Here is a 27,807-nt window from a genome sequence, read left to right as displayed (position 1 = left end):
AGCACAGCACGACACAGATTCACTAGACGCAACGACGACACGCGCAGCACAGTTGAGAAGTTCATCGTAAAAGCAGATCGATACCTTTTGCGCCACCAAGAATGTCAGACGTCTAATCCCACGGTCTATCAGTATGCGTTTCTGTTGGGTACAACAAGTCACACAGCAGTAGCATCATAAACACTCATTTCAAGTTGATTGTGTTATCAGTGTCATGAGACTAAGAATCCATTCGGGTCTCCCGCAAAGCAGCGTAACCCTTCATGTTCGAGAATAGTGCACTGAAGTAAATATCTCAGCACTACTTCTCATAATTGGTTTTGTTACCCTTCTATCTGGCAACAAAACTGACACCTTTTTTACAAGGAGTCATGTTTGCATAGACCAAAATACCTGCGGTTATAATGCAAACAAAAAAACATAACTCTGATAATGTATGCACTGTTCTTAAAGTTGATTGGTCCACACCCGAGACAGCTTTCCTTAGAGCCTAGTCTCACATGGTGTTGGACCAGATGACGCCAAAAGGCATCACAATGTGAGACTAGGCTCTAAGGAAAGCTGTCTCAGGTGTGGACCAATCAATTTCAAGGACAGTGCATACATTATCAGAGTTATGTTTTTTGTTTGCATTATGACTGCAGGTATTGTGGTCTATGCAAACATGACTCCTTGTAAAAAAAGGTGTCAGTTTTGTTGCCAGATAAAAGGGTAAAAAAACAATTATCATATTTTTTACTGGCAAATGAGGTTCCAATGGTGTAAACTACTTCTCAGTTAACAAGCTAGCATACTGTCCTATGAGGCATGGTGACTTACGTTCAAATCCCAACAACATAAAAATGCACATGGCAAGTGCAACTCAAAACATCAGGTTCTGAGTTCAAAACCATATCATGAATTGACTGCCCATCATAAATTCGTAATCAATAACATAGGTACCACCAAGTTGGAATCTAAACAGTGGTCTTCCTATAATAATAGGGGTTTTCCCCTTTTTTCTGTCAACAAAACTGAAACCTCCTACAAGAATTCATGTCTGCATTAACCACAATACTTGCAGTCAAATGCAAACAAAAAACACACTATGATGATATATGCATTGTCCTTGAAACTGATTGGTCCACACCAAGGGACGGCTTTCTTTTGAGCCTCGACCCAATTGTTGCTCAACCAGAGAAGTGCTCCTCTGGTCGAGCACCAATTGGTTAATGCAGACATGCATCCTTGTAAAAGGTTTCAGTTTTGTTGCCAGAAAAAACGGGGGAAAGCCCTATTATTATATTTTGGTACTGGCAAAGCAGAGGTCTAATGAAGTGGTCTTCCTTTGAAAATATTGGTCCTCGCCATTGAAATGGTGAATTTACATCACTGGCTGAGGGTCACCAAAGCAGATGAGTGCAAGTCGTATTACACGTTTGTACTGGAAGACACTTTGACTGCCCATACTCTACTGACAACAAAATCTCTCCGCTGGCCGCACGCTCCCCACTCACCTTGGACTGTGTGAAGTCACGCAGCACGGTCACCAGCTCATCATCCTCCGTATCGCTGTCTATCTTGATGGCCACGTTCAGGATGTGGATCGGGTCCTGTCGCACACTCTGCAAACATCCGGCACCGTTACTCCTCTGTTGGTGTGGTTTTTTGCAATTATTTGTGTTTTATTAGCACGAAGTGGTGTTACGTCATGGCATGTAGCAGGAGTAGTCAACCTCTATTTATGGTCAGGTAAGAGAAGCTTACCAACGTGGAGATGGAGTGATGACCATCAGCTCATGTGCAAAAGTGAGTGTGCACTGCGGCGTTGTAGAACAGTCAGGGATGGAGTCAGCATGGGGAAGCCTTCATCCAGCAGTGGATGGATCATTGGTGATGATGATGATGATTACGATGAACAGCCCATTGGGTGGAGTGGTGGCAAAGTGATTTCCACACTGCACTATCAACCCAGTGACTTAATTCCAGGCCATGGCTGTCAGTGTTGAGTGATATCTGAACAGATCCTAGGTACCTCCCATAACCAACCCAGCACTGGCCAGCATGGTATTGTCAAACAACCCCAATGACAAACAAAACATGGGGAAACCTTCATGTAGCAGTGGACTGACAAAAGGGTGATAGATACAAAAAGGATGACACTGCAGAGATGAAGTGATGAGATCAGCTCATGTTTCAGGGGTGATATAGACTGCGGCATTGCAGGACTGTGAGGGGCGGTTTAAGCATGGGGAGGACATCATCCAGCAGTGGATAGAGCAATAGTGATGAGGATAAAGAGGTCAAGTAGAGTGGTGGCACAATAGTTTATGCATAACACTCTGAACTTGGCGATCTGAGTTCGATTCCTGGCCACGGCTAACATGAAGTTGCGAGTGATAACTAAACCAGTCATGGACCTATCAACCTTCTTCACTCACCCACACTGAGCCACAAGGTGTGGGAAAGCCCTCATTCAGCAGTGGAGTGACAAAGGAGTGTAAATTATTAGAAATGAAAGCACACACGAAGCAAAGGTAGCGAGTACATATCTGGGGGAAATGTTTATCACATTATTCCTGTTGTTGTTGTTGCAGTCATTATGTGCTCTTCATTTCGAGACGGACAGAATTTATCATGCAAAGATGCGAAAATTTTAACGAAAAAACAACCCTGACTTAATTAGCAAGAAAAATTGCTTTATTAAAAAGAGGTTTAAAAAAATTAATGCTTTAAATTATACAATATATGACAACATTAACCACCTAGCAGAGTGCGTGTGTATTGCGTAGGAGTTTTTTTTTCCATTACATACGAGAGAATATAATTGGCCGACTCTAGAAGCACTTGGCAGGGTGTAAGGGCACTCCGCGGGGCACAAAAGGGCACTTGGTAGGTGAGTGAGAGCGCTCGTGAAATTTGCGAGGGCACTCGATGGGGGAAAAGAGCGCTCTTGGCAAGTGAAGGGCCCAGTGGCTGAGGTCCAGCTGAGCTAAGCTGATCCGGAACCGGGTTACCAAGCGGAGCACCCGGTGAAGGGCGCACAGCTGCAGGGGTGTGTGCGACGGAGTTCGTACGATTCGCTCACCTTGCTGTCCTCCTCTGCGTACAGGGTGGAGCGCCCGGGCTCCAGGAAGATGGGGCTGTCCGGAGGGGAATCCGAGAAATGCTTCATCACCTCCTCAAAGTCCCTGTCATGAATGCCATCATCGTCATCATCATTGCAAGAACCACGAGCAGTAACATATTCATTACCACCGCTGCAGAGATTGTTATAGATCTCTCTTATTCTTTGGTTCTTTCGGTAACGTCACATAGATAAAAAAAGAATAATAAAAATAAGATCTCTCTTGCTGAAGGGAATTTATCTCAACCGGCTCATGATGAGTAATAACACGGAGCATTCATTTATTAATTGGGGATACCATAGTGATTTGTGCACTGCACGATAAACCCAGTGACCCAAGTTCGATTCCATGCCATGGCATGTAACTGAACAGAACCGGTGGTAAGCCTCTGGTAGGTCACCTCAAGACTTTAAATGAGTTCCTGGTGTGGTGTGTAAATATTGGCATAGTGAAGGCAAAGGTGGCCATGATTGGTGCTCGACACGCCACCCATTCGTGCACCATGCCACCCTTAATAGGTGCTCACGAACAGAATATTTTCCCAAGACTCTTTTGAGGCCCATAACTGCTTCTGGTATCACTCGCCACTAATGTTGACCCGTGGCCGAGAATCAAACTCCGGGTTTCTTATTTCGTAGTGCAGCGCGATAACCACTACGCCAGGGGTGGTCAACCTGTAACAGACCAAGAGTCAAAAAGTACCCATGAGTTCTGTAAAGACCCAAGTGTACATATAAGTATATATATATTGACAGTTTTCGGCACAGCACCAGAATAATTCATTATTCTTTGCTACTGTGATAGTATGTTCTACATTACGCGCCTTTGATAGAGCCGCATGTGGTGGATTAAAGATCCGCATGTGGCTCGGGAGATGCCAATTTGGCACTGCTGCACTATTCTACCACTATCACCATCACCACAACCACCATCAATCAAATGGTGACCAGACGCCGGCAGCTGGGTAGGAGGAGAATATGTGTCACCGGAGATGTCTGTCTGCCTGCCCACTTGGCCACCACTCTCGCGCACCTGACGAAGTCCTCGAAGGAGTGGAAGGCCACCATGGCACCCATGCGCTGGCACGGCGGCGTGAAGGTGTTGTCAAGCAGCACCTCGGTGACGCTCACGGCGCGCGTCAGCCCTGCGTGATGCAGGTTCGATGGGAATGACATCCTAACCCCGTGGCACCGGAGAAAGCGAGTGACGGAGAGAGATAGACGGGGAAGGGGAGAAAGAAAATCAACGAGAGAAATGGCAACAAACTTACCACCGCAACCGATGGGATGCATGCGGTCAACTATTGTTCTTTAATTTTTATGGTCAACCTAAAGCAGGGGTGGGGAAACCTATTCCTTTCAGAGTGTTTTCAAGTACGTTTTGCAGACCACGCATCTCAGTCACTTACGTCACTGCAAGAGACCCTTGCTGTAACAGAAATGACTGAGCGAGCTAAAATTAGGAACACTGTTGCCAGATTGAAAATATTCTCCCCTTAGTACCTGACTGATGCAGTTAGAAGGATGTTTGCGGTGACAGATACATATCATTCGAAGCCCATTTAGAAGTGATAGGCCTCATGTGGCCGTGCGCCGTATGAAATGGAGTCGTAGGCTGTATTCAGACCATGGCCCACAAGTTCCTCACCCCTGCCCTAAAACTAACTTAAGCAGTGCAAGAATCGATTATGTTTTTAGGAAATTTGTGCTGATGGTTCCTTTAAAAGTTGTCTCAAATCTGTAATGGTTTAAAAGTAGCAGGCAAACTTCTGAAAAAGAGCGAGATGTCTCTTCCAGTTGGATAACGTTCAAATGAATCTTCATTACACATTTACAATTGTTGTTCTTACATCTATCTAAGTTTAGGATGTTTTCGTTGAAAATAAAAAAAGTATACTCTTTAAGTCACCGTATACGGTGACGGTATTTTTTTTCTAGTGACACGCAATTTTTTTAAATTAGGCGGCAACGCTCGAGAGAGCCAAACGAAGACACTTGCACGGGACACGTTAATAAGCCTGCGGTAAGATATACGCGGCGGGACAAAGTGCACGGAACACATCAAATTAATCCTAATAAAGCCGGGGGATGGGAGTCCTGATTTAAAATAAAAGCACCAACATTTTGCAACATTAAAACCGTTAAAAAAATCCCACTACCATCACCACCACGAAAAACATCCCACCGTGACACAAATAACACAGAAAAGGTCACTTTGCAGAAGCGCAAAAAAAATGATGCACGTAGAGCATTTGGCTGGATGGGAAAATGGATCGGTATTCATAACGGCACCAAAAGATGGAAAGCAAACTTTTGACGAAGCACTTTTTCACCGCACGATTCGTTAAACATTCGCTCAGCGATTTAGTGGCTGACTATCAAACATCTTGACAAGCAAGTGGTCAAGTGTGCGACCAAACAAAACTGATCTCACCAAGGATTTCCTTTCGGAATGTCCATACTGGATGAAGATCGCACACCTGGCCAGCATGTACACCTATTGTTAATCATTCAAGTGTTTTATTGTAATAAAAATATTTTGTAGTACTTATGTTAAATCTGGTTTTCAAAGGTGGTCACCAACACGCTCCAACTGATCACCACTGAATTCAAAGGTTCAATGGTGATCAGCCTGAGCATGTCGGTAGCCATCGAATGAACAATACCAATTGTTTAACAGGTTAGATTTTTTATTTAAACATCTGGCCAGATGTTATGCATGAAAATGAGAATGAAAAGCAAAAACTTCGAAGCTGTTAGGGCAGGATTTTAAAAACTCCAGACTTCACACACTCCACCACAATTCCAGGTTTCCATGATTACCAACCGTTAAGACACTATGCAATGCACATCGATTTAAACATGTACGTGTGGATAGCAGACACTGGTAAACATGTAAACCTGGACTGACCAATGTGGGACGCGATGAATAGAGTTTGCAAAGCCCCTGCATGAGAAGGATAGCAATACTCTGGCTGTGCGTCAACTGGTATATGCAAAAACATACATTTAAAACAATGGAACCCTCTTAACCATCACCTGGTTATAAGACGTTTTGCTTATGATCGAATTGAAAACAAAATTCCAAGCTTAATTCATACACAACATTTAAGATGCCATAGTCAAGCATAGATAGTTGATTAACTGCAATAATGTTATTTCATTCGTTCCCATACAAGGTGCGATTAAGAAGGTCCCACTGTACGTCTGGTCTGCTTCCTGTCGTACCTGTTCAGTGTGGGTATGCTGCCCCTGCAATCAATTAAGAGAGGAGATGGATCACGATTAGTGGGTGTTAGTACAACACCATACTTGCCAACCCTGCCAAACTAAGCAGCGACCACCCAATTTTAAAAACCTCTTTTACTGCATATATAGAAGGAATATTACGTCAATATAATTTTTTTTACAAATATCTCGCAAAGCGATGAGTAGCTTCGAAAAATCTGAAATCCAGCAGCCTACCGCCTCAATCGGCAGGGTTGGCAAGTACGCAACACGTGGATTCGGTACGCGTCGACGGCAGCGACGGGCACCAATCGCGAGTGCCGAGACGGGTGGCATCAGCTGCGGCGACGCAACTCGCGTGTCTTATCGCTCCACTGTGGTCCTCGCTCAAACAGCGAGCGCCACACATCGCTGGACATAACCGTTTGCAGAAGACTCTTGCCTCTGACATCGTGCCACCCAACTGTCGCCGTGCACGTACAGCCCTTTTGCTTTTGTTCAATCACCTGCTGGGTGAGGCTAGTGATTAGTGCCGACTGTTATAAACAACGCACGTATGAATCATTGAGTGCGTTTGTTTCTCTGGGGAGAAGTACAGAGAGAACAGAGAAGGTTTCACAAAGAGACAATGATCGTGTAGGAATGTGATTAGTAAGACAGGTGGTGCTATAAGGAGGTAGAAATCTGCAAAAAGTGTGAAATTTGACGCAGTTAAACCGACCGCCGTTCACTTTCATAGAGCTCTATTAAAATGCCCTCCATAACCTTCTATTGTGTTCCTTTTACTGCAAATACCCACGGCAATATAGAAACGCGTTGGAATGCAATGGAGGTCACTGCAATACAGTGGAAAAGAATATCAATCACTTAAAGACACCTCAGAGAATGTGAATTGCAGCCGTTTTAATAGAACTCCATGACAAGGAATTTCAATAGCTTTACTATAGCTAGAAGAAAGTTAATGTAAATCGCTTTAATTAACGGATCTCGATGAAATTGAATGTCAATTTATTTAATAGACATCACGTGAAAATTAATATTCATCATTTTAATATAACTCTATGAAACTTTAATTCTGACTTGCCCCTACATAATTCTTCGGATTTCTCCAGGATAAATACAGATTCTGATTATCACATCTTTATGAAAGTGACAGGCGTTCAGTTAATCCACGTAAACATTTTGGTGCATGTATATAACATTTGTCACGTGTGCAAATGCAGCCACAAGGTCACCGCCTGCTTTAACCTGCCTGTTGTGGAATGGCACCTTCAGTGACACTGGAACAGCGTGATTTTTTCGTGTGTGTGTGTGACCCGAAGGTCATTGACCTCAGAGGCAAGCATGCCCCCTTTCGATTCGCACACATCACAAATACCGAAATGGAGAATTTGATTCATCAATTAACATAACGTGTCATTACGTGGAGGAATGTTGGGGCCATGCCTTGTGGGACTTCATGCCACAACCTAAAAAGCGGCGGCGAGCGCTGCACAGAAATTCCTAGGCTCGCACCTCCGTCATCGTGTTAACATCTCCCCCACCCAACACCCCCCCCAACCCCCCCCCATTCAATTCGCAGAGCTGAAATTGCAAATAGTTGATTACATTTTTTCAGCCGAAAATTCAGATACGCCTGGCGCTCTGGCCCAGCTCTATCTGCCGGGCGCACATCGAGGGCCAGAGCAATGCCTGCGCACAATTTCATATTAACGCATTGAAAAACACAAATGAATTTGAATGTGTGTACGTGCATGTACATGATGCGTGTGTGTGTGTATAGGTGTGTGTAAGCCCCTTTGTAATACTGTATTTCTCATTGGGGTTATTTTCTCCCTGTGTATGTGTGTTATCGCCAAGAGCCAAGGTTTGACTTTGTTTCTAAAGAAATGCCGCTTGCCCTGCAGCTGAGGCCACCATGCCCCCCGAGAAAACAGCCCCCCTCTCCCCTCCTCCCCTTTCCCGTTCGCCCCTCTGATCCCCTTCCCCCAACCCTGCCGGACACATCATCGCAAACACACCGCGTCTGGCGCCACCATTTGCACGGGTGCCAAGTGTCCACAATCCGTGACACGCACGCGCACATTTCACTGACAATTACACCATGCATAACATAACAATACGTCGCCTCATTAATCCATTATTGTAAGTGGCCACAATTCCAAAGGCAATCAACGCCGTGTGGGTTATTGTTAACCTGTCATGCATTGAGGCCCCGGGGACGTTACTACCACAAAAGGATAACGATGTCCAACAGCTGAGTAAGTAGGTGGCTGTTTGGGGGGGGGGGGTCACTCAACTACTCAGAGGTGACACTGTCAATAGCTGCAATGTTATTAAGAAAAAAAGTGCTTTCCTGCACTAATGAGCATTGAGGTGGTGCTAAAATCCTGTGTACAGCCCTGAGCCAGTGGTGTAAATTCCACATTCCCAGAGTGGAGGTAAGTCTATCCAGAGGACAACAAACTCTTGACTTGCCCAGAAAGAAATACTCATTTTATCACCCTGGAGGGATAATGGTCTGAGTCAATCCACAAACAAGATTTGAAACTCACAATCTTCCGATTGCGAGCCACTGCCTCTCCTGCTGAGCAACCTCAAAAAATAATATTTAGCAATAGGTGAACAGATCACACATGCTTTTTCATACACACATACGCACACATTTTTTGCGCATTAGTAATGTTGCATCCGCTGCAGTGACAACAGCGTTAGGCGAAATTTACCGCACGTAATGAATCAGGCGAAACAAAAATATGTCACTGTCAAAAAAAAATTCCTTATTTTATGAGAGATGGGAGATATTTTAGATAAATATTTTGGCTCATGACAATACAATTGCAGCGTCAAATAAATATACGTGCAGCTTATCTCACAGCGGAGAGAGTAGCAAAGGCAAAGTGTATTAAAGAAATATGTTTTCAGGGAGAGGAAGGTGATTTGTTTGAATGATTTTGAAGCTGTTCATTCAAATCGAGCATTATTAGTGATGCCTTCACCGCAGGGGAGGTCTGAATCTCATATTGTATTTTTGGAAGGAGATGAAGCATTTAAAAAAAAAACTTGTACTGAGTTTTAAATGAGTAACTAATGATGGCCAGAAGGCACCTGTTAATAGCAGCTTGCTGAAAATATATAAAAATATATAAAAAATAAGTGAGCGAGACAAATTTTCCAAACTTTTTTTCAAATGAAACTGGAATTTCCATGCGCTGCATTTTTACACAGTGTTCTGCATTTACACACAGATACACTCATACTCTCGAATACATATATGCACTCTCACACACTAATAAACACACTCACTCATCCGAACACACATAGACACACACATGAACATATATACATACTCTAACAAATATAAAGATCCCCTGTATAGCCTTGAACAGACTGTTGGGACAAATGTTGTTTGTGAGCACCTAATAAGGCCAGTATGGCACACACGAGGTTGCTGTGGTTAGCACCATGCCCAGCCACCTTTGTCTCACAAGTTCTGATGTTTACACCCAAGGGGAGGCCCAGGATCGGTTTAAATAACTACTACTGATGTTAGGCACGGCCAGGAATCGAATCCAGTATGCTAACCATGACGCTACCACTCCCCACGTGAACACAAAATAACACGTAACCAAAATATACACACGACACACACAGCTCGTATTTATCACAAAGTCAGGGCAAGGAAGCTGGTGCCAGACTAAGTGCATTGTGAAGTGACATGAAGTAGTGAAGACTTACTTGACAGTAGGGAAAGGGACAGATCCATGTTGTTATTGGTAAGCTAAACGGTTCACAAATAACTCGCCACCTATGTTAGGCATTGGAAGGAATGGAACCCGGTTCTCCGGCCTTGTAACTCAGTGCACTAATCACTGTGTTACCGCTTCATTCAAGTTCACAGACGCATACACACACATGTATGCGTATGCACGCACTTGTTCACTCAGCGCACGGATTTGTGAACATACGATCAATATGGAAATAAGCATAGAAGGAGTGGGGGGGGGGGTGAGATTAAAAATGCAGCGCAAGTACTGTAAAGCGTCCAACAGGGCAGAAAATGAACTATGCACATTACTGTAACAAATGACTGTATGTGGTTTGCATTAGTTGAAGAGCCCGTGGTGCGTCTTTTTACCCCTTTCTCTCCCTTTATTTGAAAAATACAAGACACGTTGGCACACAGCGGGGATAGGGGTGTAGAGAGGCAAAAAAAAATGTACTTTTGGCTTGGAATAAAAAAATAAATTTTCTATTTTTTTCACGACGTCAGGCCCTGGGACACCTGCCGGCAAGAGCGTCCCACCAGAGCCTGCGGCAGAGTCAGGCGTTGATCTGTGATCTGAATTGCGGGGACTTAAAGACGGAACTCCTGAGTCCCACCCGTCATCAATCAAGAGGAGAAACGACAGACAGGCGGGAAAGCTGGCGGACAGAAAAACGTACGAACGGACGGACACACGGGCGGGAGAGAGAGAGAGAGGGATCGGGCAAGTGTGGCGTGCCAAGCCAAGTGTGTGCCGTACAACCATCACAGCTTGACAGGCCGATATTGAGCAGACACCATGCGATGCGGGGAGGGAAGGAAGTGGTTGCACGGACAGGGAGGAAGGCAGATGAGAAGGATGCGGTTTAAAGGAAGATAAAAGGATGAAAGTAAGGAGATCCTCACACTATTATTCGCAACGCCTACCAATGCATGCCCGCCCTCCTAACCAATACCAACGAACAGCAGAGCCAAGCTGCCCCTCCACCACAGACCCTCCCACCCCCCCTTTCTCTATGCCGTACCGCCAAAAAACCCCCACTGTTACATGGCTTCAAAGCGACCATGAATCATAGCGCAGTAATTAAAGCCGCAGGTATACACGGAGGAACCCCGCGTGCTATAAAAGCGACGGCAGCATCTCCGCGGAGGCTTATCAAGGGCCTCGGCTGCTGCTCTCAATCTCCGTCTCATCATCAGCACTGCCCGCCGCTAACTACTCCGCGTGCCTCCGGTTGCCCACGCACCGGCCCCACCGTCGTTAGCTTGTTGATTAAGATGGCTTCAGCGTACGGGGGGGGGGGGGGGGGTTGGTTAACATGTCTGTTAATTTTATATGTGGGGAGGTTGGTGGACCAGGCATAGATGGTGCCATAACTTATTTGTGAGGAACACTTCTGAATGGGGGGCAATGAGGTTGTGTCTGACTGTAGGAGACAAAGTATTTTTTTAAAACTGTGTGTGGAATTTGAGAACTATTCCCCTATGCTGCATGGGTTTTCTCTGGACAAAAAAAGAGAAATCATCAAATATCTTACAGCATTAACCTCCTTATAAGGAACCTTGAAGGTAACAATGAACAATTATTGTCAAACCACTAACCCCATTCAGTAAAACCCTCTTTTATTACACGGGAGGTGAGGTCTTAATCGTGGACGCATGAAAAATGGCGAAAATTATATTAAATAAATACCAGAGGTGGGTGACCACCATGCACGCCAGCTCATCATCGGGCAGCTGTGGAGTGGCTCCATGGTGGTTAGCAGACAGCAGCAGAGCAAAATCAAATGTTGTACTGTACTTTAATGCTCCCACCTTTCACCAACCGTGGAATATGGTCAAATAAATTCCCACGACCTTTGACACTAAGATCTATACACTTGCATACTAACAAAGCCTAGCAGCCTGCAGTGCATAAACCCTCAACAACAACAAAAAGAAACACAAAAGAAAAAGAAAAATGATCAACACGGGAAGGTGGACCAAAAAATGCCAATAGCGCGACGGTTTAGCGGCAGACAAGATAACGGGGTGGATGAGCAGACGTGCAGGACGTAGGAACGAATGAGCCCAACCGAAAGGGAATGCACACCGGTCGATTGCTTGATTAACAGAGCAACGGATCTGCAGCCGAGGGAGCAGCAAGGTGGCTGAGACTCGAGGGTGCGGGAGGAGAAGGCACAGAGATGGGTCGACAGAGGGAGATAAATGGGAGTGATTCGACCTGGCTGCTCGACTGCCTGACGCGGTAAGCCGCATGCGCCCCTATCTATGTATATACGTTTACATATATACGCCGAAGAGGAATAAGAAGATCTGCAACGCACTGACCTGTGTTTTATGTATTTTTTGTTTATACTTGTAAAATTTCTCAAAAGCAAACTATGCATTACGAGAATAACTTCTGCAAAATATAAACAGAAAAGCATTTATATTGTGTCTATTTTTCAAGTGTCGATATTCAGTGCAGTTTGGGATTTCTTCTACTGAAAATCAGCAGAAAATCTGGTGAAATAGGGATCTGACACAGAAGCATCAAAAGGAGAGTATGTTTCAACAAAGGGGTGAAAAGGGGATACAAACACAGAATGTACAAGAGTATAGTGGACTTGGATGCTGGGAAGTGCAATGTGGAGTAGACACAGAAAAGGATGAGGAACAGAAGAGAGGTTTCTTTGAAGGGATCGAAGCTGGAGACACAAACGGATCCGATCAGGGGCGCGAGGAGAGGGCGAAAGCAGCGCTACAACCTGTTGGGATGGGAGGAGGGCAGCATGAACTGGAACTCGACGATGCAGGTGCCGTCCCTGAACTGCTGGTGCTGCAGGCTGTTAAGCTCGTACGCAATGTACGCTCTCCGCACGTACACCTAGGTGGGCACACGTGCAAAGACAAGAAGACAAAGATCACCCGTATAGCCTTAATAGACTGTACGGCAAGTGCTGTTAGCGAGCACCTATGAAAGCTGGCAAGGCACACGAAGGGGCGGGTGGCCAGCACCATGCCCTGTCGCCTTTGTCTCCCCAGTGACGATGTTTACACATTGCACCAGGTACTCATTTGAGGCCGAGTCGACCTAGGTGAGGCCCAGGACCAGTTCTGATAATCGTCACTGGTGTTGGCCGTGAGCGAGAACACACAGACATACCCGTACAATCGGACTGTGACTGTGTTTACAAACACACACACACACACAACACACACGTACAATTGGACGATGGGACTCGAGGATTTAAATTGACACAACTGACAACATCGGACGAAGGGTCTCACATCGACTCGGTGGAGCGGGAATCGAACTTGGGTCGCCGGATTAGTTGCACACCGTGCTAACCGCTACACTATGCGCATACAAAGACACGCAAACACACATGTACGCATGCTTGTGCCAAATTAGGTAATTTGAGGCCAGGTGAACTCTCAAAGGTTTGCTGGCAGGGGGTTACAGAACAGGGCCCCGGCGTTGCGGGTTAACTGACCGAGATGAATGGCAGAAGCAGCACAGTGGGGAGCCAAGGTGGGGTACGCATGTACACAAGCATGAGAGGGTTACTCACTGGTGACGGGGTGTTGTAGATAGGGGAGAAAAGATGCAAAACTGCTAAACTTGTGTTGTGTGTTAATCAGCTGCCATTGACTCTGTAGAGATAGAACTGTATACTCAAGAGATGGCCATTCTGTCTAATAGATTAAATCAAAAGCTGTTCATTTAAAGAGACCTATTCGAGTAAGCTCCATTACTTTCAGAGACATTTGTTAACAGCAGTGAACTACATTCACTTAACTAGAGATCTATTATGGCTGCCTCTGTTCAGTTTCATATATCTGTTAATGTGACCTCGAATTAATGTCATAAAGATCTATAAAGTCTACCTGCATTTACCTTTATAGAGATGTATTCGATCAACCTCCATTCCCTGCCATAGAGACTTACTGAAATTACTTCTGGTCAAATTTCGATTAAAAGCTTTCGTGACTGCAGGGATTCATCTTCTTGGTTCTTTCGGTAAAGTCACGTAGACGGGAAATAATAAAATGTTGTCAAGACGCTCTTCCCCCTCCAACCCAGCTTAAATATACGCTCCAAGCCTGGTGGTGTTTCATTCAGATGCTGTCTTTCCGACAGACCTGTTCTTCACCTGAGGACGGATACTTGCGTTGTGGCCGAAACGTCGTGAGAATTATTTTATTATGTTTTATTTTTATTATTTTATCATTTCCCTTCTACGTGACTTTACCGAAAGAACCAAGAAGATATTTCTGGTCACTTTCTTAAAAATCTGATATGACTATAATTCACTAAAAAACATTCCCCACGTTGCCAATATATCTGTGCACTGGGCAATGACAACGCTGCACAACATCTTCACATTTTCATCATTATGCCCCCCCCCCCCCCCGCCAAGAAGGCTTTCTTACCTCTAACGCAGCCATCCTCACGATCTGGTTGCTGTGGTAGAAGAAGTTGGGAAGCACATCAAAGATCGATGTCTCCGAAATGATGAGTTTCTGCAACGAGAATTGGGCAGGACATCCTATTTCCACATCCATTCCACCCTCATTGACCGACGGGGACCAACTGGCCGTAGGGGATCACACACGTGTGAAATGGCCACTGGCTGGCCCAGAGGGTGTTCATTTTACGAGACGCCACCTGTACAGGAGATTAGTAGAAAGGCTTGCTCACGGTACACCTCCGGAATACAACATCACTTGCCTGAGGTGTATTCCCTCATTTGAATGCACAGCTAACTCTCGATTATCCGTGGGGAAATTTATCTGGGTTGCCCATTTTAACCATACTTGCAAAATATCTCAGAACATATATTTAAGCAAGTGCTTGATTTTTCACTGCTCCTCACTCTTCGAGGGTCCATGGAATCAGTGCCGATGTGACTGAAAACACGTGGGCAAGTAAACCGGTTACTTTAAGAAGCAATAATAACAGACGGATAATTTAGGTAACTATATAACAACACCACTGTTGTGGTGCTTATCACTTCGGAGGTATGGGTTGGTGGCTCATGCATATTTGAGAAACTCCAAAAATCACCAGGCTGCAATATGGTCAGGAGATAGCAATACAAAAACTTGGTTCCTGAACCAATCTCTGTAGATCTTTATAATAATATTTAGTTTCATATAGCGTAGTTTATCTGTGCCTGACAAGCAGGAAGGTAACAGCCAGGTGGTGAGACGGCACCAACAATTACTCAAGTCCTACCGTCCTCTGTACATTAAGATGTTTTCAGCCAATAAATGAGTGATTATACATGTTGAGTGTTATCCTATCATTCGTGTCGTGGGATGCCTCATCCTGATACAGGAAACTCCTGGAATACAGCGTTGTGACTCAGTGAGACTTTCTCAGGTAAACAAATGAGATTATTCCTACAACAGCAATATTAATATCCTACGACCACTGAAGCTGGAATGAGATGTACGGCACAAGTGGTACCTAAGCACACGACCGCGCAAGAGCTTTGACATCAGAGATGGATTTTATGTATTTTCTCAAGTCTCCAGCAGTTGACAAACAACACAAGTGGCAGTCGCAAATAAGATAGCACATTCACACAGCGCTTTCACCAAAGTATTCTTAACGACAATTTACATGAAAGGCACAGGAACTACTCCAATACTGAGGTAAACCTTATGAGTGCAACACAACTTTCTGAATAAAACAAGTTCCTTGATTTGTATAGTAATTTTACTGCAATATTATCTATTTGCATAACAAACATTTGGGAAGTAGCAATGTATTAATTTATTGATTTAATATTGATTCTTAAACTCACAATACATGGATCGAATAATTATATGTGTGTGGGACAATTGATGTTTTTTATATTTGTATGTATTGAACATGTAACCAAATCATCCAGAATGTGCCACATCCCAATAGACCTCAGAAGCTAAGCAGGTTTGAGTCTGGATAGTGGTTAGATGGGTGACCGTCACCCATAAAACTAGGTATAGTAAGTGTTGTGGGCAGTAGAGGGCAGTGAATCAAATTCCACTGTTTTCCTCCCTCCACTCCCTGCCACTGATCCAGCAGTTGACTGAAAAACGGGCTATAGACGTCCATGTATGTTACATAGAATGGGTTCACTGAAAACTCCTAAAGCCACCAGGGTAGCCTGCTACATTCACAACAATGTTCACAAAAAGAATATATTCCTGAATCAAATTAATTTCATCGTCAAGGCGGGGGGGGGGGAGGTTGGAGGTGGGATCATGTCCCTATTAAACATTATAATTCCAAGTACAGTGATATAGGTTCCAATTAACTAAGAAAGGTATTATATTTTAATTGATATAATTATTGTGTTGTTTATTATATCACTATGATTTCAATGCTTAAGCATCGTCATTTATGTTACTTTCAACCGTATAATATAATATTGCACAAATCGTTTTTTAAGTCATCGTCCTTTTGTTATTTCAACACACATTCATTATTTCAATTACATCTTCCACAGCGTTTACGTTCATCTTTCTGTGTTTAGTGCATCTCCTCCCCTAACACGTTTTATATTCCCTAAGGTCTTCGCTGCAGACGAGACACAGTATCCCAATGGATTCTCACTTGGTTGAAAAACCTGCATTGATTTATCAATTGATCTATTTAAATATTGATAATGGCAGGCGATAAAAAAAACCCTGAGGACGCACACACACACACCCACGGAGCTCACTCTAAAACTACCAGCTCCGTCAATTAAGCGTTCCAAATAAAATAATTTAACGTTCCTTCCCTACCCCCACCACCCACCACCAGGTCGCGAGTTGCATGGGGTGGCTGCGTGCTAGAGATAAAACCCAGCCTTGATTACTTGCATGTGCAGGACTTTCGTAAATAATCATACTTATCATACACGCTTAAACGAATGCTGCACTGTGGTAATGATGATTTAGCGTCCACTTGCAGCCAGCGGACAAAAGCGGGCAAACAGCGCCACCTGGGGTGCATGTAGCCTTGAATGGGTATAATGTGGACTGACCTGGTGAGTTGAGTAGGTCGAAACCAGAAAAGCTGGACCTGTTCGACTTCATTTCGCTTAATGATATTCACTTTCACTGACCATTACTTATATCAATCACTCCTCGCTTCAATGGAGATCTACTTATGTGGCTCACTATTCACTTCCAATTGGGATCTGCTCTAATTGGCCATCACTTGCATTCAAATGGACAATTCCCATTCATCGAGATCCATTTAAGTTGACTCATGTTGACCTTAAGTCATTCTCAATGAAAGCCATCGATTAGGACTGAAAGTCACATTCATTTTCATCGAGATCTGCTTAATTAAAACGACATTCACTTTCATCGCAGATATACGTATATTTACCAACATTTACTTTCATGGAGATCTACTTAAACCAACCAACGTTCTATTTAATCGAAAACCTACTTAAATCAGCCTCCATTTATAACCAATGGTCTATTTATATCAAACAACCCTTACACAGACATTTTCAAAAGTGACCGTTGCTCACTTTGAATTTACCTCTATTTAAGCGTCCTCTTAATGCATTGTCAAAATAACTCTATAGGTTGTGAAGGGAAAAAAAACATAATTTTTATTTTCCTCTAATTACTCACAAACATTGACGCGGCAAGAGAATTTGCAATAATTAAAATTAGAATACACCTTTCGCTGTTTGTGGCTAGCTCAGCACATTTGCAAACCGAGTGATAGTGCAGTTTTAAAATCTGCGTTCAATACACAACGAGGGGGGGAGAGAAGAATATGGAAAAAAATAAATACATTTAATAATGGAGCACTAAGGTAAAATTGTGTTGGGCTGAGTTCAATTTGTTTAATGCAGGTTTACCAATCAAGCGATGCATATTAACTACAAATGAAAACCCATTCCATAAATGTATTATGCATGTCACAGTGTAGAGTAGAATACGATATTGGTTTATATTGCGCCGAAATGCGGCTGCATGTCAAAACGATGGACAAGAATGGATCATGTGCTATCACAAGGAATCGCAAAAAACGGTGTGAGATACAGTATATGTACATTTTTTAAATCAGTTGCACTTTATAGATGGGAGGTCAGAGGGAAAAAAAATTAACCCGTAAAAACAAAGTTTTTCACTATAAATCCTTTATATGCGTGGCATCGGTTTTATTTTATTATTCATTTCTGTTTTTCTTGAGTAAGAGTTTCATTTTTATCACATTGGTATTTTAAATTAAATATGAATTTATTTTTTCCTAAAAAGTGGAAAATTTTGGACATTTTTTTTCACGAAAATAAATTGTCACGCACAACGAGTCTGTGTGCAAAATGTCAGCTCGATTGGATCACGGGAAGTGGGTTAAAAAAACGAGTGAAAGATTTGCACGGTCGTAAGCGCGCAAGCAAGCAAGCAAGTGAACTTAATACAAGTATAACCCGTAAAAACGAAGTTTTTCACTATAAATCCTTTATATGCGTGGCGGCTAGAGTCCTCTCGTCCTCTGGCTTGAGATGGCTGCCACCTATGGGTCAGATGATTGCCTGCCACCATTAAGCAATTGGTAATTAAATATAATATTTTTGTCCTAAAAAGTGTAAAATTTTGGAAAAAAATTTTCACCAACATTAATTGTCACGCACAACGAGTCTGTGTGGAAAATGTCAGCTCGATTGGATCACGGGAAGTGGGTTAAAAAACGACCGAAAGATTTGCACGGTCGTAAGCAAGCAAGCGAACTTAATATAAAGGATTTAATAAAGGATTTAAAAATGGAGAAGGAAGATTTTGTGCTTGGACTTGAACAGGGGAATGGGGTTGGCAGCACTAGTGGTCCAGTGGGGGGGGGGGGGTTTGGTTTTGAACTCGAGGCAGCAGCAGAGAAGGAACACTCTACCATTGTGTGAAGGTTGATAAAGGGTTCTGGGAGGAAGCGTTCTCCCAAAATACAAAGAGTATATTTAATATACACATGCACACAACCTGTAATCATATGCTGCAGATTAGCAAATCATTCAATCCTAAACGCATTTAGTTGTTCTTTATTTAAGTTTAGGGTTTTATTTTATTCTCATAGTTGTACTTAACAATTTGTGCTTTATATTATATTTGTATTTATATTTAGTGACTTTCTTAGCTTTCCTATAATTTGCACTCCAATCTGTTTTTGTATTGTTTGTTGTACATTTTTGACCCACCCATACTGGACATCTGTGGAAAAAAGCTTCATAGCTCAGCGGATTCTTCCAGTATAAAGATTCTGATTCTGATAAAAACAGAGATGTCCTTTGCTTTTCTCTGAAGGTTTCTGAACCAGAAAAATCTGGAATGCCTTTTGGTTGTGATGTCTGAGAGACTGCATGTTCTGATTAATACAATATTCAATTCCAATACAACATAAAACCCCATTGCCATTTAAGACAATAATGGCAATGCCATGTGACTGAGTCGACGATGACATTTGATGCTGTAAGTACATGGGATACTTTATCTGAGTGGAATATAGACCTTGTTTAAAATTCCTGAATATCAATGTGTTATAATGTTACGTCAAATATTTACAATAAACACTTACTGTACTGTCACTCACGTAAACATTACAGACGCCAGGACTGACCGGCATAGACATTTTTTTCCTGTATTTTTTTACTTTCTTTTAATGCCTAAGCACTTGAGTTATGCGGGTTTAATAACAGTGTCAATCAGAGATCCAATTCCTATGGCAAGGCCAAGACCGATAATAACTGCACAGTTTAGTCCGTACTGAGTTGTACAAAAAATATATTTTTTAAAGGGAGATGAAAAGGACAAGAAAAATACCTCCTTGACATCTTTGGCTCAAATTCGCCACATTTAAACATCTGACAAATGTTGGCGTACTACAGAAACTGTTGTCGTTTTATCTGCAGTCATTTTCGAGTTATTAGCTGTCAAAGCTACCACTTTGGTACAGACCATTCTGGACATTCTTAATACACATTGGTCACTGCCTGTGTGTAATAACAGCTGTCACCTAAAAGGTGTTTGAGTGCCATTGCAGACACTCAATACAGCGGGCAGCTCCCCTTATACACTGCTCATAAATACAGCGAGAATCATAGCGCTGCTGGAAATTAGCAGCTGGGTCAACATAAATCTACAAAGGCACTCTTGTCTTTTTTTTCCCTATGAAATTTTACTTCCGTTATTATTTTTACATGCCCAACATTAGTTTCAATAGGTAAGATAAAGGGCATTATATTTAATGGCCAAAGTTGGAGACTTACCCACCGTTTCATAAATTCCCACACTGTCCTTCCCTGAAGGTCTTTGATTCAATGGCTAAGATTCAGAGTTGTATGTATCGACTCTTTTCGAGCTAAACTGCTGCAAAGCAAGAGTTGGTACATGGATAATATTAATGATGATAACTACAATGAAGACAATGATGATGATGATGTCAATAATTAAAGACGTTGATTATAATGAGGTTGACAACAAAAACAATAATGGCAATGATGATGATGATGATGTCAATAATTAAAGACGTTGATTATAATGAGGTTGACAACAAAAACAATAATGGCAATGATGATGATGTCAATAATTAAAGACGTTGATTATAATGAGGTTGACGACAAAAACAATAATGGCAATGATGATGATGATGCTGACGACACTAATTATTGAAAACGACGTTGCAACTCATGTTGGAGATGAGTCATTTCAGTACAGATTTCTAACCGCTATGACGATGTACTGCACAGATGCTCACCTGCAGGTTCTCAGGACAGAACTGATGCCCAAACATGTCGATGGCAGAGAGGAAGATTGACTCCACCTGATTGTGCCGAAGCTCGTACGAGGGCAGGTTGGAAGCTATGAGCACCTAAACAACACATACATCAGCAGTGATGCATCGTCCATGTGTACATTGTGTAATAAATGCTTTTAAATTTTAATTTTAAATTATAAAAAAAAATAGCGAATTTTTAAGATTGACATTACAAAAATATTTAGTGGCAGCTGAGCGGTGGCAAAGCATGTAGGACACAGCGCACTATGAACTCAGAATAGGCTAACATCAGTGAGTGGCAAGAGGTGAGTGATATATGAACTAGACATTTGGGAACATTTTTCGATTTAAAGCTTTCGTGACTGCAGGGATTCATCTTCTTGGTTCTTTCGGTAAAGTCACGTAGAAGGGAAGTAATAAAATAATAAAAATAAAACATAATAAAATAAAATAATTCTCACGACCTTTCGGCTACAACGCAAGCAGCCGTCTTCAGGTGAAGAATGAGACACTACCAAGCTAGGAGCTTATATATAAGCTGGGTTGGAGGTGGAAGAGCGCCTTAACAAAAAGAATGTGCATATGAAGAGGAATTTACCGAAAGAACCAAGAAGATTTGGGAACATGTACACATAAATCCACGTTTTCAATCCACTGCTGGATGAAGGCCTCTTCATGCCATGTCAGTAATGGGGGTTGTTTGACCATACTTCACCACTCTGGTCAGTGCAGGTTGGACCCAAAATTCGTTTCAATATCACTCGCCACCAACGTTTAGCTAAAGCCATGCATCAAACTCAGGTTGCCAGCTTCACATTGCAGCAGGCCATCCACTATGCAACCAGTGCAAGCCCCCCGCATGCTTATTACCTGGCTATAAATAAGGGCTCTCACCCGGTTATAAATAAAGGTCACCTATCCGTTATATTACATCTAATATTGCAAGAGTCGCATTTATATTGACTCGAAATGAATGCGTTACTCTGAAGGGCGAAATACACCACTGGCGTTAGCACGGCGTCGAGAAGCAATTAAACAAGAACAAGAGGCTGGAGGGTATACACAAGGTGCACCGATAGATTTTTGTTTTAATCGGGTCAGGGGAGGCAGCGGTGGGGTAAACGAACACGGAGGATGTTGGGGCCATTTATCCTGGAGCCGGTAGCAAAAAAAACACGCATGAGATAGCAGAGAATAATAATAGTAAAATTCCGGCCACCAGCCAAACTGGGCGGCCAACAACGGTGGGGGTGGGATACTAATTAATGAGTGAGCACAGCCGCGTGTGAATAACTTTAGGGAACAGAACAGTGAGCCATCAAACAGCAGCATGAGCGATACAATACAATGTGAATGTGGATGTAGTGAGTTTGGATGCGACCGCGCCTCTAAAACACTGGACGCAAAGTTACAGAGTCAATGCTCGATTTTCTAAGGGAAAAGGGGAAGGGATGTTATTTACAAGTATGATATACCCACATAGAATCGGGGCGAAGACATGTGTCGTCTGTTTTAATTGCTTCTTAAGTGTAATCAGTTTATGTCCCAATACGTTGGCGATCGCGTAGGCACTATGTCACTAACCCCTGATGAGTGAGGAGCAACCAACAATAAAACCAGTTCACACGTAAAAGGCAGAGGATGAGCACAGTTCTTCTACAAGCCGGATAATCTGCCCATGGTTAATCGAGAGTTAACGGGACTAAACTAAACATTGTTTAATTTTTTTATTTTACCAGTTAAGGCCAACTGAGCGAAAAAGCTATTTTTCAAAAGCAAACTGGCCACAAATGATAGGCCAATTAAGTGGCTTATCATGTGTACATTTAAAGCAGCCAAATACTCTAAACGAATGTTTCTAGATGTGGAGGGAAAAACCGGAGGACCCGGAGTAAAACATATGCGACCACAGGCAGAACATGCAAACTCTAAATATACAGGCATCAGGGTCGGGATCGAACCCATAACCTCCTGTATGCCAGGTGAGGTACTTAACATCTCGCCACCACACTGTGAATGGGTCCTAGCTGACAGCTGTATGGAGAAGACCTTCGAATACAATGATTCACTACCCAACAACGATCAGATGGATTATCACGATTCAGGGTCGCGGTTCAATTCGCAGTTCGATTCAAGGAGGTGACACCTGCCATTCTGTCACCACGTACATTTTATGTTGGGTGTTTGTGTTGCGAAGGTGGAAGGGCTGGTGATGGCGCGGAGTGTTCGTGGTGGTGATGGTCACCTGACGGGCACGCAGGGCAACCTTGGAGTTGGTGGTCTTGCTGAGCTGAGTGAGCTCGCTTAAGATAGCTGCGAGCTCCTCTGTCAGGGTGGGGTCGCGCCCGAACAGCTGGTCCTGCCAGAGAAAGAATGTGAGTCATGGAAACAATTCTAATGATAATAACGCCATTTTGCTTCTTACCAGTATGTATAACTGGTGCATATTACCCACTATGACATACGGAACAGAAACATTGACATTGACAAAGAAAATGGAACATTATCTTTCTGGTGACACATGTGAGTAAGTAAAATAGATACCTGTAGGTGTAAAGTTTGTTTGAGGTGGAGCAATTAAATCAGCCCGTGTGCCGATACTAGATGGATTGTTACATTGCAAGACTGTAAGTGCTGCAAACGGTTTGGAACAGCCTTCATCCAGCAGTGGAAAGATCATGGCTGATTATCAATTCCGACGATCACTCCTCAAGCAGCAATAAAATCAGGACCACTTTGTGGTGAGTCAATTATGAGTGTTCTATGGAGAGCCTGGTCCCCACTAGAAAAATGTGGAATTTCCACCACTGACTCGGGGCCAGGGACAAAATCAATGCCACCCCATTACTTATCTGAGCAGGAAGAATCTTTGACTTTAAAAATATGAATAGCAATAATAAGTCAGCGACAAATGGAATAGGTGGGTGGCTGGATCCTTGGGAGACTAATGCCCGTGTCAGAGTCACTGAGCTGGCACCAATTCTGGGTTTAAATCTGGGTTTCAGCGACATGATTAAACCAGGTTTTCAAGTATCATGAGCTGAAGGTCTCAGTATGGTCACCAAAGATTGCACAATAATTACCCATCGTATTAAATTTAGTTTGTCACTTAATTTAGCTTATTCCAGTTCTGAGCATTGAACATTTCAGTTTTACTGACGTGAAATGAACACTCTTTGCTGGGAATATAATAAGTTTGCCCTTGCTGTGGATAAGAGGCCTTTTGAAGGGACTCGGAAATAGTTATGTGACGTCTTATTCCAGAGCCTTTCTCTGAAATTGGGTGATGCATTGCTAATTGCGAGTTCTGAATGAAAATGTATCGGTCTCATGACATCACGGTGATTACATAACTGGGGGGGAAAAGTGTAAAGAAATACAAATAAAGTGTTTACAAAAAACAGAGTTTTAAACTGTGCTATCTCCTCGCACGCATGGGGTGTTTGCAGAATATTCTGTTTTCTTCCCATGTGCAAAAATACTCAATAAGGAAATGAATTAATTGGCCAAACATCATAAGTAGAGTTTTCCAGAAAAACAGTGTCTCAAGACTCAGCAAGGCTTTCCTTGATAAATTGCAAATTACTACGAATGACTCCATTGTGTGTGTGTTTATATATGGAATATGGCAAAGGCAGTTTATTTTAGATGGTGGTTGGTAAAACAACTGTGTTGAATTAAATACGCTGTCAGTGAGTCTTGGGGTAATGTTTACGCATGTGGCGGCTGGGATGTTGTTGACAACTGAGGTACACGAGATTATCATTTGTCAAGTGTGTTCTCGCTAGTTTGCATGAAGGGGTTATTAAATACTGCATCAGAAGTTTAATGTTATAGTGAATATATTTTCACTGTTTTTTTTCATACACATGACAAGTTGCGGCTAAAATAAGAATGCTCCGCCTACGCTGCAAACCCGGACGTCCTTTTTACCAAAGGAATCAATTAAACCGCCAGCACTTCCTTTCAACAAGCTGCCCGATCTAATTTAATTGAGCCAAATAAATATTTACTTGAAATAACGAAATAAAACCAATGCAATAAACGGTACCGCAAAGGCAGCGAATTAAATGTTCCCCGTGGAAACGTTTAATTGAACGCGCTATGTAACTCTTCAAAGCAATTTTCCACCATTTTTCCGTATATTTATATTTGTAAACAATTTGACAACAACCGTGTGTACAGAGTATGATGCTACGTGTCGATGTATCTCCCCATTATAAACAGTACATTGATTAAGTGCATATAAAACGAACGTAGAGTTTAATTTAGAAAATTAAGCTACGATTTCTTTAAAAGGATGGACATTACTGAAAAACAGAAAATGCGGCGATGAATTCCATTCAGCAAGTTGCTTGTTCCTCCACAGCCCCTTCCTTGCTCTGACACCAGATACTTATCTGGTAATGGGTTTGCGGAGGACCAAGCGCTAATAAAAAATCTCTCATCTCGTGACGGATATAAACAAAGCCATTTACGGCAGGGGCCCCCATGAAAATTTAATAACCCCGCGGCAAACCCAATCAGCCGCGCATGCCGCGCGCTCCCGTTGAGAGCCGAGGAATATTAATAGATAACTGTAAACAGGAGCGAATTCCAAGCGGCACGTGGCCCATTCCGCGGGCCGATTACCGGGTGGCCAGGCGGGTATAGGTGCAGGGGGTAGAGGAGAGAGAGAGACGGAGAGAGAGAGAGAGAGGTGGTGGGTTGCGGGGGGGGTGTGAAAATGACGGGGGGGTTATGGTGGAAGGGGATGGTGCAGAGCTGGAACAGGGAGGCGGTGAAAATATTTAATGTGAAGACGTTAGCACTGGGAGGGAAATGAGATGGTCACAGCACGAGCAAGATGGAAATGAAGCGGCGGGTGGGGGAGCGCCAGACCTCTCTGCTGTGCGCCTCCACCCACCCCAATTCCACCAACCACTACTCTCTGATTCGCCCTCCCTCTGATACCGGTCGTGCTTTTTGCCAGAAGTTCACCATTGCCCTCTGTTAACGACCAACAGAGAGACAGCCATCTAATACGCAAGAGGATGCGGGCAGGTTTTATTTTCTCATTTAGTCTGCTCCGGCCTCTTATCTCATTTTTGTTTTATTTCGCACGCACAAACACATCCCGAGGATCTCGCACACAGCAAAAAAAAAACTGCACTAGTTGCGTTATTCCCGTTATCAATAAAAAAAACGTGCGCGAGTGGGCAGCAACCGGTGCATTTAATCCTGCGTTATTATTGGAAACTAATACTACAATAAACTACAGCAGCTATTTCGAAAGCATTTAGTATGAATCAAAGCACTAAAATGTGTTTATATTACAATTTATTGTACTTAGCTGTTTAAATTAAACTTTTGTGCATATTTTTTTAAAATAATATTTGCTTGCTTTGTACTGTATTTCATTTTACCCATTTGGAATGCTCACTTTACTGCTGGTCAATACTTAAATGTCTTCAATTCGGCAGTAAATATTTGTATTGTGATCATTGCTTCCTTGTATATTAACCCAGGTCTCCATTGCAAAGAGTTTATTTGACTCAACGGGCTTTCACCTGATTACAAATAAAGGCCACTGAGTATTTGAGTTATGCGTTTTTCTTGTTATTTTTTTATCGCCCATGATCAGTTTACTGCTGGATGAATGCCTCCCGAAGCCATCACCGTCTCTGATGGTCCTGCAACGTAACAATCCATCTAACACCTGCACACCTGCTGACGTCATCACTCCATCTCCATGGCCGACATACTCTCAGGTGTATGTGCCAATTTCAAATATTTTCCTTTCAGTATTAAAAAATACAATTCGAATAAAAGAAAACCATCAAAACTGCTGGTCCATGAATCAATACCAACACTTCTGATGAGAGCCACTCCAGCTATAAATATACATGAAAAAAAAACAGGAGGTTCAATTTCAGTGCAAGAAAAACAACAATTAAAGGCCTAGCCAATGTACGCCCTGTGCTGCTGGGCATGGTGCAAAGCGGCCTCATTCTCAGCGGCCCCGTGTCGCCCCGAGCATCCACCACAGTGTGTGCGTGCACACGTGTGTGTCTGTGCACGGGGGTTAATGCGTTTAAACGGGGCACGCTAATCGTCAGGGACGTGCAGCGATTAACCCGATCCCCAGTCGCGGGTCGGCCAGATGCGCCTGCCCCGAATTTCCCGCTCTCTCACTTGCTCTCTGTTTTTTCTTTCTTTCTATCGCGGGAAGTGCACGTCAGGTGGCCCCGCCTACTGATCAGGAGCTGTTCCAGGTGATTAAGTTAAATCCATCGGCCACGGCTGATGTGAGCCCTTCCGTGAGGAACGGCACGGAAAAAAAACTGAATAAAAAATGACGCGGCGCTACTTTTCTCACTCGTGTTTTAATATTGCAAATGCGTTGTCGCAACAACCAAGGGGTCCTTTACTTCGACTCGTAAGAAGCAGAAAGGAGACACTATAATGGTTAGCACATTAGATCTCCAATCCAGAGGTCACCGGTTCTGGCGTGGAAATTGAAATAATTGGCAGATTTCTTTAATATCCCCACCTCTGTCCACCCAGCGGTCGAAATGGATTCACCACCGTTAGTCAATCGGCAGTGTCGCGTGTGGTAGGGTAAAGTTTGGGTACTCCCACCAAGACGTCTGACTTGTGTGGAAGAATTGCTAAATATTTTTCTGGAAGGGCTCCATAGAGCTCCCTCTTGTGGAGACCATTTCCACTCGAAATGGTGCGAACAAGAAATTGCAGGGATGCACCTTTACCTTGTATATAAAAATACTATTTAGGGAATTGGTCAAACATTCTAATGGAGGTTCCTGAGACAGACTATATTCTATACACCCATGGGTGGAAGCCTGAAACAGACTCAAGAAGTGGTTTTGTTATGTCGGTGTTGGCGAGTTTCTCTTGTGTTTGCCAACAATGTGCCTAAGTGCAGAAGCATCCAGATTGTCACATCTTGTTAGATGC

General features: G+C 43.1%; 1 protein-coding gene across 4 annotated transcripts in view; it reads right to left on the bottom strand.

Annotated features, from left to right (window-relative positions):
* ACACA (acetyl-CoA carboxylase alpha) overlaps nt 1–27,807 on the bottom strand; it is a 215,224-nt gene that overhangs the window by 116,659 nt on the left and 70,758 nt on the right. For all 4 annotated transcript variants that reach the window (XM_078873726.1, XM_078873722.1, XM_078873725.1 and 1 more), the window contains exons 25-33: nt 23,096–23,209; nt 20,830–20,943; nt 14,520–14,609; nt 12,851–12,969; nt 6,335–6,358; nt 4,140–4,283; nt 3,068–3,170; nt 1,497–1,604; nt 85–141 (exon numbers count right to left, since the gene is read on the bottom strand). In XM_078873726.1, coding sequence (XP_078729852.1) covers nt 85–141; nt 1,497–1,604; nt 3,068–3,170; nt 4,140–4,283; nt 6,335–6,358; nt 12,851–12,969; nt 14,520–14,609; nt 20,830–20,943; nt 23,096–23,209 — 873 coding nt within the window. The remainder of the gene's footprint in view (nt 1–84; nt 142–1,496; nt 1,605–3,067; nt 3,171–4,139; nt 4,284–6,334; nt 6,359–12,850; nt 12,970–14,519; nt 14,610–20,829; nt 20,944–23,095; nt 23,210–27,807) is intronic.

Source organism: Lampetra fluviatilis, chromosome 37 (assembly GCF_964198595.1).
Source record: "Lampetra fluviatilis chromosome 37, kcLamFluv1.1, whole genome shotgun sequence".
In the NCBI taxonomy this organism is placed as follows: domain Eukaryota; kingdom Metazoa; phylum Chordata; class Hyperoartia; order Petromyzontiformes; family Petromyzontidae; genus Lampetra; species Lampetra fluviatilis.
This window is presented reverse-complemented; position numbering and strand designations above follow the sequence as displayed.